This window comes from Pteropus alecto, unplaced genomic scaffold, assembly GCF_000325575.1.
Source record: "Pteropus alecto unplaced genomic scaffold, ASM32557v1 scaffold23, whole genome shotgun sequence".
Taxonomy (NCBI): Eukaryota; Metazoa; Chordata; class Mammalia; order Chiroptera; family Pteropodidae; genus Pteropus; species Pteropus alecto.
The window spans coordinates 5,745,482-5,758,252 of record NW_006435837.1 but is presented as its reverse complement, the minus strand read 5'-3'; the positions used below and the strand labels follow the sequence as shown (position 1 = coordinate 5,758,252).

General features: G+C 38.5%; 1 protein-coding gene across 1 annotated transcript in view; it reads left to right on the top strand.

Annotated features, from left to right (window-relative positions):
* The window catches only part of REPS2 (RALBP1 associated Eps domain containing 2), a 133,669-nt gene that overhangs the window by 40,274 nt on the left and 80,624 nt on the right, over positions 1 to 12,771 (top strand). Inside the window, exons 7-9 of the mRNA XM_025046608.1 lie at positions 426 to 489; positions 2,506 to 2,648; positions 8,182 to 8,276. Of these exons, the coding sequence (XP_024902376.1) occupies positions 426 to 489; positions 2,506 to 2,648; positions 8,182 to 8,276 (302 nt within the window). The remainder of the gene's footprint in view (positions 1 to 425; positions 490 to 2,505; positions 2,649 to 8,181; positions 8,277 to 12,771) is intronic.

The following is a 12,771-nucleotide window of genomic DNA, read 5'->3' as shown; positions in this document are numbered from 1 at the left end:
TGAGATTAATGGTGTTAATTTTCTTCATGTTTTTCTATCATGTTTTCTACCATGATCGTGTATTACTTTCCCATTAAAAGTGCTTGGCAGATTTTTACTTTAACAATTTTGAAATTTGTCTTTTGAATTTTCAGTAAAATTTTGCAGATTTTCAGTAAAAATGAAGCAGGAATTAATATAATTCCCATGTCATAATTAGTATTATGTCATTGCTTCTTTTGCTGTATTCTTATTTATATATTCTTTTAAAATCTGTTTACCTGTTTTTAGCCCCATGATTCGTAGTTGCTTTAATAAATACATGTTGTGTTTGTGATTATATGGTAGTATTTGCTGAATGAAAAAATGGTAATTTATTGACATTAAATATATAAGCTGCTCTAGATAAGTAATTAATGATTTATTTAAACAATGACTCTTGACAGGTTCAGTGGCCAAGAACTTCTTCACTAAATCAAAGCTTTCCATTCCAGAACTCTCCTATATATGGTAAGTACAATTAATGCTAAATGGTATGATACTGTTATCCATATTCATCCATTAGCTCCTCCTGTTGCCTTTTACAAGTCTTATCTTTTGAATGTTTTTCTAACAAAGTGAAAGAGTGAATAGAATTTAGATTTTTGTTGCTGTTAAGATTAAATAAGTTATTATATGAAAAGCACACTATATGTTAGCTGTTATTAAAGAGTAATTTCTTATCCTAACGTAGATCCCTTTTAAGTATTAGCAATCGTGTGGGCATATGAGAATTTCTACCTTGCGTATTTTATTTTCAGATTTTTCTACTTGTCATGCAAATAACCAGAGGACCTTGAAAAGCTATTCTTTATAATATTTTATGAGGCCAGGTTAACAGAAAGTCCACAGATGTTTTCAAATTAAGTTAAATTTGACTATTCTAGCTGCCTCCAAGCTTCATAAATTCAGCTGGTGTTTATCAGCTGGGCCCTAATTCAGACTTGTAGCCCTGGCGTGCACTGCATCTTGCTGTGAGCTGGCCACCGCCCTGGCTCTAGAAGGGCTGTGCCGGGACAGTCCAGGGGGCCCCATTTGCATTTGTGGAAATGCTCACTGTCTCCATACACTCCTGGCCGCCTCTGGGCTGTTATTCCTCACGACTGGGTGGGAGACCGTGCTGCTATAAATATATAATTAAAACATTGGATTATGTAGGCAAAACTTTTTTTTTCACAAGGATTTTCAAAAATTATGATAGCATTTAAAATTGCTCATCATGTTTTTTGCATTTTATTGGAAAACTATTACAATAATCCTGTGCGTGCCCAGGTACCCAGGATTCTCAGCCAGATGTATTCTTCAGCAATATATTCTAGCATAACTCTTTTACAGCAAGCCTTTTCTTAGATTTTAAAGCTGGGAAAAAAATTATTTTCAAAAGAATACAATGCATTTTGGCAGAATTCCCAGTCTTAACCATAATTGGCATGAGGCTTCTGTCTTTTTGTTGAGAACTATCTGTGAAAGCTGAATGGTACTCTCTCCATCCAGCCCTGGAAGCAGTTCCCGGATTCCTATTTGGGAGGGGGGGCTGCCATTTCAGGGCTAGTGCATTCTCGATATTTGAGGGGGGGAGGATGCGAATGGCCCAAAGGAAAGTAATGGAGTTTTTTACCTTTGATATTTTTTTCTTCAAATAGTAATACCTTTCTAGTACAATTTTATATGTCTTCTCACTCTGCTTGTACTAACACAAGTATACTTGTCTCTCTGTACACCTAAGAGACTGGTTGAGCTTATTAGGGTCTTCATTACTTTGGCAGATAGGTTTCTTTTGTGCTGAGTAAATAGGTCTGTGCCTTTCAGTGGAAAACAATGACTGAAGCAAAGATAAGCCTTTTCGAGACTCTCCCTTTCTTTCTTTCTGTCTTATCTGGTTCCAGCCTTCCCTAGTTGCTAGTTTTATCTGAAAACATTATTCAACCAGTATTTATTGAGCTTACTTACATTTTCCCAGGAGGGAATTCTCAAGCTATTTTTTTTTTTTGATACAACATTTATGTGACTTGAAAAGTTCAAGGCTTTTCCTTAAAGCTGAAAAATGCACTGCTTATTTCTGAGCGCTGGTAACTGTATAATGGCCGGACCAACTGAAGAAGAGTTGGGGCCAGCCCTTCCTCTGACTGTTTGGAGCACCAAGTCTGGAGCTCTTCACACCGTGCGTTTACTGAACGACTATCACCTAACTGTGAAATCCTGGGCATCATTTTACTTTTTGTGCCATAGTTGCTTGTCTTGCGTACTCAGCATTGTAAAACAGACCTACCAGAGAACCTGAAGAATTAAAATTTTTATTTATAAAATGCTACCAATGCCAATGATGTAAGTCATTTTTCTTCCTCCATGTGGCCCCCTGAGATTTCACGTGTTTTGGGGACCCTGCAGGGCCACACCAGAGAGCTTGGGAATTGTTTGCCTCTTTGAGGCTGAGTAAAATTACCTCTAAGCCCCATGTTAGCTACTCATGACATCTGTTATATTTAGGGAACTTAGTGATGCTGACTGTGATGGTGCCCTGACCTTGCCTGAGTTCTGTGCTGCATTTCATCTCATTGTGGCCCGGAAGAACGGCTATCCACTGCCGGAAGGCCTCCCTCCAACTCTGCAGCCTGAGTACCTACAAGCAGGTGAGGCCTCATCGTATATCCTAAACCTTAGGCATTTTCCATCCAAACCTTACAAGAAACTTTTCGTTCTTAAATGGTGTCCAGACACTTTGGGGGAGTCCTTTGTATCTACAGTTATAGTCTTTTTACCAATATTAGACTTTCACACCTTATAAGTAATGGGATGATCTGGGTGTAAGTCATCTGTTATTCCCATTCTAGTGTTCTCTGGACTGATTCGAACCAAAGTCACTTACCCTTTCATGAAAATTGTGCCGTAGGCAAGTACTAAATCTCCTAGTTGATATAAAATGAAGAAGAAGAACTTCTTGTACAGCCAAGTGCTGACTTGGCTTCTTTAGGCATGTCCCACTGTTCTCATGTGGCCTTGGGCAATGAAATGAAATAGAACTCTTATACCTAGTGAAAAAGCTAAAAAATCAAATGCAGTGAAATCTGCAGTGCTGTAATCTTAAATATACACTTGATGGATTTTTACGTTTGTATACACTCATGTAACTGCAATTGGATAAAGATCGAGAACATTCTAGCATACCAAAAGGTTGGAATAGAACTCTCTTGTCTTTCTCTTTGATAAAACAGTTATCCTACAAACCTTTGGATAGGAAAAAGTCATGGCGATCCAACGTTTGCATCAGTTCCTTTGGAAGATTGGACAAATTAACAGTGTCTCTTGCCATTTTCAGAGGCAGTGGGCAGTGATCTGATTTCTGTATAGCTCCCATTGACAAGGTCCAGAGATAGCTGGTGCTTTCAGCAACCTTTCTCGCTTTTTAGGCAAAGTCTCTTAAAAATGTGACATTAGTCATGGATAATTATTGGCAAGAGGGAGCAGTGTCAAAAGACAATGTGATTAGTCATTAATAGAGTATAACTTTTGTGGTTAGAGCTGGAAAAGATCTTAGATTATCTTGTCCCCTCCTCATAACAACACCACATACAAAGCGGCCAATGACTTATCTAAGTCAGTCTGGGGGTCTCTGACTCTTAAATAAAAAGTCTGTTATTTTCTGTATTAGGTAGTGAAGGGGTGGAGGGAGCTCAGCTGAGATGTGAGGGGAAGAGACCAAATATGTGGCTAGTGCCAGTGACAGGTAACCATGTTGGGGGAAGAGTGACACATTCTGGGATCTTTCCCAAATGGCTCCATAAAATGTATGAAGGGGAGGGCTCAGAGAGCAAAACTGCTACTCATTTCAGAGCTTGGACTTTGCTGATAGCAGCTGCTTTCTGATTATAACAGGCTGCAACTCCGGCCTGCTACCCTACCTGGCAGGTTGGGGGAGACCTGCATGGTTCCCCTGGAACTAGTTTGCAGTTGGGTAGCATGACAAACTACTGTTTCTACTTTGGCGTGTCTCTGTTTCCCTTTTCTCTCTCTCTCTCCTCTCTCTCTCCCCCATTCCCCCTTCCCCTAGCCTTTGGTCCCACCTCCCCCCTCTCCCCCCTCTCCCCCCTGGATTGAGGCAAAGAAGGACCAACATTCCTGGGGCTGTCTTGGCGACTGTATGGCTCCCATAACTAAGTCAGTGCAGGGTCATCCAGGAACCCTTTATCCTGGGAGTAGGGCCACATGGGGCTTTATTTCTCTAATAGGGATGAACATCTGACCAATGGATCAAGATCTGCTCTGGGCAATTTAGTTATATTTAATGCTGTCACCGTTTCCTCTTGCCAGCCCTATAGAGTCCTGTGTAAACTTCTCTCTTGTGCCTACACTTAGCTTTCTGTTTTTGGATCTCGATTAGCGGTGTTTTATTGTTCTGATACAGTATGGCCATGGAATCTATGCCAGATGTCATGACTCCTTGTTTGAAAAGTCACTTTGTAGGTATCCAAGTGTTTCATGGACTGTTTCAAACATCACTGATAAAATTTTTACAAATTTGAAAGCCCAGAGAAAAAAGTGTGTTAACAGAATAGAAGCGGCCTCTTGATTCCTTCACTGCTGCAAATAGCTGGCTTTGCCTTGCTTATGCAGTAGAGGGAAGTTTTGAAATAGCCCACCGGCCAAGGGGCATCTTCCTTCATTTGGAATGCAGCCCCTCGTTTCTTCCTGGTCTTCTGTGGAAGATGTCAGTGTTCATTTATATGGAAACAACTGAGAAATCCATCACACACCCTTCAATTAAACAAAAATTGCACATCATTTTGAGAGCTTGTGGGATTATTCTTAAATAATATTTATAGGGTTCTAACAAAAAACATGAAAGACCTCATAAAACCCCATCAAACTCAGTGACAGTATATTTTAGTCAAACCCCGAGGGTTTAGCCGTTAATGCTTTTTATCCACCCATGTTTATCTTTGTTTATAGCTCAAGAAAATGGCCAGAACTGTCTAGATCTCCTCTGTGCTTTTGGACTTTGAAATATGAGTGGTTCTGTTGATTTGGGGGTTCATTTTTATGATATCTCACTTTTTAAAAACTTAGCTCTTGTTCCAACAATTTTCTAATTGGTCTATATTCAGTCTTTTAAAAAACATCTAATCCAGTTTTTGATAAGGTTGGTGAAGAATATAAATTTAGTTTATACTCGTATGCATTCACAACTACGTATGAGCTTATTTACAATAAAATAATGAAACAGGAATTGTTGTATCTGATTTTCCTCCCACAGTGAAAATTAAAGGGCAGAATTGGAAGGAAAAGTTGGATTATTTGGTGGCTTACCCATGGGCCTTTTGATATTTTCATTTCTAGATGACTGGGTAGATTCTGGTGTAGATTTTTACTGTCGTTTGTTAAAAACATTTGAGTATTTGCTATGAGAGGCACCTTGTTATTCTCTCTGGCCAGAATGCTATATAAAAGAGAGTTCCTACCATCATGGAACTTGCTGGCAGTTAGAGGATTGATGTTAAATAAACTCACATGTGTAGTTGGAGCCATCGATAGGTGCTATGAAGAAGTGCAACTGCAGTACCACGGTGCATGACCTTGGGGAAGACGTCCTTAAATGTTTGAGCTGATATGTGAAGGATAGGGAAGAGTGGGCTCTGGCAGAGGGGACAGCAGGTATGCTGCCGAAGCCCTGAGAGGCGGCTTGGAGTAGGGGGTGGGTAATGTATCGTTCAGGCCACAGTAGCTGGAGTGCAGAGAGCTGGGGCTGGAGGGGCTGGGGAAGAGGCTGAAGAGGAAGGCGGGGAGCAGAACATGGGCAATGACCTTGATGTGTTTCAAGCAGGGAAGTGACACAGTCAGATTTGCTGTTTGGAAGGCTCATGCTGGTTGCCAACCAGAGAGCAAGGGTGGAAACCGGAAGACCAGGTTATGGGAGCAGTCTAGTCAAGAAACGCAGGGTGCTGGGACTGGAGAGGTGACGGTGGAGGTGCGGAGATGAGGACATGCTGAAAGATTTAGCAGTTAACTGATGGCATTTGTAGTTTTTGAACGTGTTAGCTTTCTGCCCAGCAAGATCCCCTTGCGCATTTGTGATACGGCATTCATTACTCATCTAATTCTAGTCAGATCACTGGTTGGTAAACTAGAAAGAGAAATCTTATCTCAGTTAAACTTGCTCTTGAGCTGGATTGAGGAATGGTACTTGGAAAGCGGTTTTGTTTTTACCAAGAAAAGAGTGAGACCTGGTATAGTCAGAAATCATCAGGGCCCGTGCTTTGCCCCACCTGCTATCAGTGAACTTCAGACCAGAGTAAGCAAGTGAACAATTTAAGGTGCTTGTACTTAACTGTCTGTAGTAGCTGTTACTCAGTGGCCAGTACTTTACTGCAGAGGGAAGTTGGCATTTCAAACCCAGGTGGGTGTGGGAGGGTGAGAAATTATTAAAAACGCCAGTCCATTTTTAACACGATTAAAATTTTTTTTTTGAAACATGGTGAAAAGGGTTCCTAGAGCTGCTTTCAACCTGTATATGTAGGCTTCCCCACACCTACAAGTAGGTTTTGGACACCAGCAAGGTGTCAATTCAAGTCAATTGTGACACTATCTGCCTGGAGATAGAATCAGAATCCACGGGTAAAGGGCTTAAGACTGCCTTCCACTTCAGATGCCAGTCTCAAGTCCAGGTAGTTACCTGCACTTCTACTTGACTGGCTACAAATCAGAGGTTTTCACAACCCTTCCTATTTAATTTGCTAGAGCAGCTCACAGGACTCAGGAAAACCCATTTTCTCACTAGGTTACTGATTTATTACAAAGGATACTAAAGGAACAGCCAGATGAACAGATACAAAGGCTGAGGTCCTGAACGAAGGAGCTTTTGTCCTTGTGGAGCTTGGGGCCCAGCACAGCGGCACACAGAAGCGTTCCGGTTCCCCAGCGGCACACAGAAGCTCTCCAAGAAAGGAACAACAAACCACCCTTCTGGTTTTGTACGGAGGCTTCTTGATGTAGTCGTGATGGACTAAGTCACTGGCCATTGGTGGTTGATTCAACCTCAAGCCCCTCTTCGTCCCCAGCAATTGGGCTGGGGCTGAAAGTGCTAATCCTCTAATCACAAGGTTGGCTCCTGCTGGCAACTGGGCTCCCGCCCTTGAGTGGAGTCCACAAGTCACCTCATTAACCTAATAAGAGACGTGGTAGTTGCTCTCATCACTTAGGAAATTCCAAGGGGTTTGGGGGCTCTGTGCCAGAAATGGGGACAAAGATCAAATATATATATATTTTTTATTATAAATCACAGTATCACATAAGGCATTGAAATTTTGGTTTCTTAATAGCTTTTCTTGACAAGTTCGATCTGTTTATTGTCTACCCCAATCTGCTTTTCCTCTTTGGAATATTGACAAATTTTCTAGTTGTTGAGACATTTCTTTTTTAATGACTTTTTTGACAAAGTGGTGAAACAATCCACTTCTAAGAAATAGCATGGCTGTTAAATATTAGCTTACCAAGTAGCATGATTTTTCCTCATGCCGATCTACCCAGCTACTCAACTAACAGCCCCTCTCCCTGTTCTATGTTAGAAGAAACCCATAAGATGATTCTTATTTCCTCTGTTATAAATCAGCAAGAACTTGTGCTCTTACTTTTGTTATTTCTGCCAACCAAAAGAAATGAGCATTTCATAAAGTTTTCTTGGGCACATATCATTATATGATCTTGTCTATTTCCTACAACAATAGCTAAAATGTAGTTGTAGTTCCTTATTTAATGTTTATAGTATTAAAACTATCACCATAGTTACTTCCATTTAAAAATTATACTAGTAGCATAGTTGAAACTTAAGTATTGTGATAGTGATGGTTAATGTGGAAAATAACTACTATGCTAGCAGGACTATTGGCAGTTTAAGTCTCAGCTCTTCCATTTACTGGCTATATGACCTTGAGTTAAATTGCTTAACTTCACGGTTCCTCAGTTTCATCATGTATAATATGGGAATGGTAGAAGTTCTAGGTTGTATATATAATGAACTGAAAATACCACCTCGGTGTGATTAGTACCATAATGAGTCAATAGGAACTAGCCGATTTTATTATATTTAACAGGCACAGAGGAGCTTTTAGAAAACAGTGCCTGCTATGACTGTAGTATATATCGTTATATTTTCTTTTTGTTTCTTCTTAGCTTTTCCTAAGCCCAAGTGGGAGTGTGCTTTATTTGATTCTTATTCTGAGTCAATGCCAGGAAACCAACAACCCCGTGACTTGAATCGGATGGAGGTAAAAGATCTTCATATGTTAATGAGTTAAGGATGTGTGTAGAATTAAATCTATTAGCTTATGTTCTTTACAAACTGTAAAATCCACTTTTCTGACATATTCTCTTCATACTTAGTACTTTGAGGCTCAGCCTTTCAGATTCAGATACCTGATATATCTATAATTATCTTTTTATCCCTTTTCTCTCTAAAACTGGATTTGGTGAAACAAGAAAAGTTGTCTCTTGACTTTCTAGAGATGAAATTGAGGTAGAAAAATGCTAGCCAAGTTATTTACTAACCAAGTTTTAATTCTGAAGTAACCATTGTAAAGTTGTATTTTTAGTAGCTGAGTATTAACAAGGTATAATGAACCAGAGCAATTTGGAGAGGAGGTTTGAGAACTATATGTGAAGGCCCCAAACCACATTTAAAGCTGCCTTCTCCCTCAGGGTTTTTAGCTTTTGGACCAAATGAAGACTGATTTGGATGGTCCCGAAGGGAACCCAGAGAATTGCCACCATGGTGGGCCATTGATGTAGGTAGGGGCTTAGCCACGGGCTTAGTGGTCCTTCGGTGCGCATCAGTAAATAAGAGTTGTTATGGTTATTGTTAATTTCAGCACTGTTGTCATCATCATCATTATGATTGCTATGTGATGATAGCTTATGGTATCTGCTGTTCCTGTCCTAAAAAAAAAATCTGGAAATGTTTAATAAATGGAGGTTTATTCATAGGCTTCCATTACAGTTCTCTGATCCTAGTTAAAACTGTTGCAAGATAATAGAAGTCAAAGGTAGGATACCGGGCCGTTTCTTTAATGTCTTGTAACTGTGTGTGATTATTTATTCTTTCACATGAAGCCCTTGTATCTACTGTGTTGTAGATGACATTCTCTGTTCCTCTGAATGAATCAAGCCTGCTTCTAAACTGCTCCCTCTGAGAACATCTCTTGACCTCTCTGCTACTCTTTCTTTGAGTTGTAGCCTCTGTGTTACTTTCCTCAACAGATTTCTACTCATAGGAAAAAGATGTAAAGAAAAGTGATTTCGGGAGGAATGATAGATGTGCATTTGAAGAGTATGGCTTTTTAAATTTCTTTTTCTGTAGAATGCATATGATGGAGAAACAAACAATATTTAGTCATTTTTGATGGCCTTCAGTGTACTCTTGGGCTGCTAGCAGTGTCTGGAGAGGTTTGTCTTTTAGGCCAGGCCAGATGCCTTCATAGCTCTCTTAAGCAGTTGACGTGTGTGTGTGTGTGTGTGTGTGTTTGTGGTGGTGGTGGTGGTGGTTTTTGCTATGGATCTTCTTGCTTGTGTAAAATTATGAGGTGGCTAGGTGATTTACTAAAAAATATCATAAATTCTTATTCTTTCTAGACAAGTATTTTGTTCCAACTTGCCATGGTATCAGGTGGTTTTTGCCCTTCCAACAAGACAAATAATGCTGTTTTTTGAGAAATTTATTACTGACTTATACATATACAAGGACCTTATATTCAGCTAATTTTATGTATTTTTGTATTCTTACACTGGCTCCATAGTCTACCTAGTCTTTGCCCTGGACAAACAAGAAGCAAAAGAACAACAAAAATCTCTTTCTCAGCAAAGTTGTTATTTTGGAAAGTGTGGTGCTTTTAGATAATGTAATAAACAATTCAAGGGTAAAGTAATAAGGTTAATGGATGGTTTGGCCATTCAAATAGTATAGGTCAGATTTTAATAACTAACGATTAAATGTTTCATGTTCTTCTAAATTATTTCATTCATTGTTCTTTCTACCAACCTTTGGATCTCTCATGAATGCATGCATGTAATTTAAATAGATCTTGGTACCAGCCTTGTGAGGGCTGACTCCATTTGGATGTTTGTGTTGTGAATGAAGCTGCAGATGATTCAGGTCATGAGAAGTATGCTCAGCAGTATACCTTTTTCTGATGGCAGCAGAGTTGTAACCATGTTCCATCAAGAATTAAAGATTATAATTTCAGGTATATTCTTCTTAAGCAATGTTTCTTAGATTACTGAATTTCTTTTGTAAACAGCTTTACTGAGAAGTAATTCACATACCATACTCATCTAAAGTATACAATCCAGTGGTTTTTAGTATATTAAGTTCTGCAGCTGGCCTTTTGAGCCACACTTCTCTTGCTCAGGCCCGCTTCCACGTCTGAAAGTGTACTTTCTCCTAATAAAACTTTTCTACAGTAAAAAAAAAAAAGTTGTGCAACCATCACTATAGTCTAGTTTTAGAACATTTTCATCACCCTAAAAGAAAACCTTTACTCATTATCATTTACTATGCCCCCTCCCCCCAGCCTCTGGTAGTCACTAATTTTCTGTCTTTGAATTTACCTATTCCGAACATTTCATAGAAATAGAATCATATAATATGTAGTCTTTTGGCGACCAGCTTCTTTCACTAGTATGTTTTAAAGTTCGTTCACGTTGTAGCATGTATCTGCATTATTTCTTTTTATTCCTGAATAGTATTTCATTGTGGATAAGCCACATTTTGTCCATTCTTCAGTTAGTGGACATTTGGGTTGTTTCCACTTCGGGGCTGCTAGAAAAAAAAAATGCTGCTATGAACATTCATGTACAAGTTTTTGTGTTAACATGTTTTTAATTCCCTTGGGCATATGCCTAGTTGTGGAATAGTTGAAACATATTATAACTTATGTTTAACTTTTTAAGGAACTACTAGACTGCTTTACAAAGCAGTTGCACCATTTTATATTCCTCTACCAGCCATGTCTGAGGGGTCCGGTTTCCTCCATCCTTGTTAACACTTGTTATTATCTGTCTTTTTGATTTTAGCCATCCTAGAGGGAGTGAAGTGGTATCTCATGGTTTTGATTTGAATTTCCTAATGACTAATGATGTCGAATATCTTTTGGTGTGCTTGTTAGCTATTTGTATATCTTCTTTGGTGAAATGTCTATTCAGATCCTTTGTTTATAAATTGGATTGTTTATTATGAAGTCATAAGTGCTCTTTATATATTCTGGATGTAAGTCCTTTATTAGGTAGATAATTTGCAAGTGTTTACTCTCTCTTTGGTTTTTCTTTTCCCTTTCTTGATAGTGTCCTTTGCAACACAAATGTTTATTTTGATGAAGTTCAATTTATTTTTTTCTCTTGTTGCTTGTGCTTTTGGTGTCATATCTAAGAAACCATTGCTTAATGTAAGATCATGGAGATTTACTCATATGTTTTCTTCTAAGAGTTTCATAGTTTTAGGTCTTACGTTTAGGTCTGTGATCTATTTTTGAGTTAATTTTTGTGTATGCTATGAGGAAGAGGTCTGACTTCATTTTTTTGTATATGAATATTTAGTTATCCCAGCATCATTTATTGGAAAAAACATTTTTTCTCATTGAATTGTTTACACCATTGTTGAAGATCATTGATCATAAATGTAAGGGCTTACTTATGGATTCTCAGTTCTGTGCCATTGATCTATAGGTCATTATGCTAGTACCACACTGTCTTGATTACTGTAACTTTGTGGTAGGTTTTGAAATTGGGAAGTGTGAGTCCTTCAACTGTTCTTTTTCAAGAATATTTTCGTTATTCTGGGTCCCTTGCATTTTCATATGAAGTTTAGGGCCAGCTGATCAAATTCTACAGAAAAGTGAGGAGTGCATTGAATCTGTAGGTGAATTGGGGAATATTGCCATCTTAACAATATTAAGTCTTCTGAGCTATAAGCATGAGGTGTCTTTCTATTTAGATTTTAAAAATTTCAACTTTTTTTTTTTTTTTTTTTTAAGGATTTATCTGCATTTTCTACTCCTAAATCATTTTGCTCTACTAAGGATCTGGTTTATAATTGAGGTGGGAGAAGAAAATGAAAGGAAGGCACTGTTAAGATACATCCTTTGTTCCAACGGAGATAGTAGACTTTGAATAGGAAATTACATCTGGATGCTTCATTGTAATGCCAAGTATGACCTGCTTGAGGATTGTTAAATCTTAGATCAGGTTCCAGCCAAGCAGCACTATAATGCCATTCTTTGGAATACTTTAAAAACATAAATATTGTTTATCATTCTGGAGTTGTTCAGATGCCAAGAGAGGTAAACCATTTAGCCGTTTGGAGCACCTAGGTAGCTCCAGGAATTTACCATACTTCATTTTCAGTTTTATTTTTTTAATAATAATTTTTCATTTATAGTTAGCATACAATACTATATTAGTTTTAGGTATACAACATAGTGATTAGACATCTCTATAACTCACAAAATGATCACCCCAATAAATCTAGTGCCCCTCTAATGCCATTCATAGTTATTACAATATTATTGGCTATATTCCTTATGCTATACTTTCTATCTCCACGACTATTCGTAACTATCAATTTGTACTTCTTAATCCCCTACCCCTTTTTCACAGACCCCCCTCACCCCCCTTCTGACTGGGTAACCCTCAAAATATTCTCTGTATCTATGAGTTTGTTTTTGTTTTTGTTTATCTTATTCTTTGGATTCCACATATACACGAAATCATGTG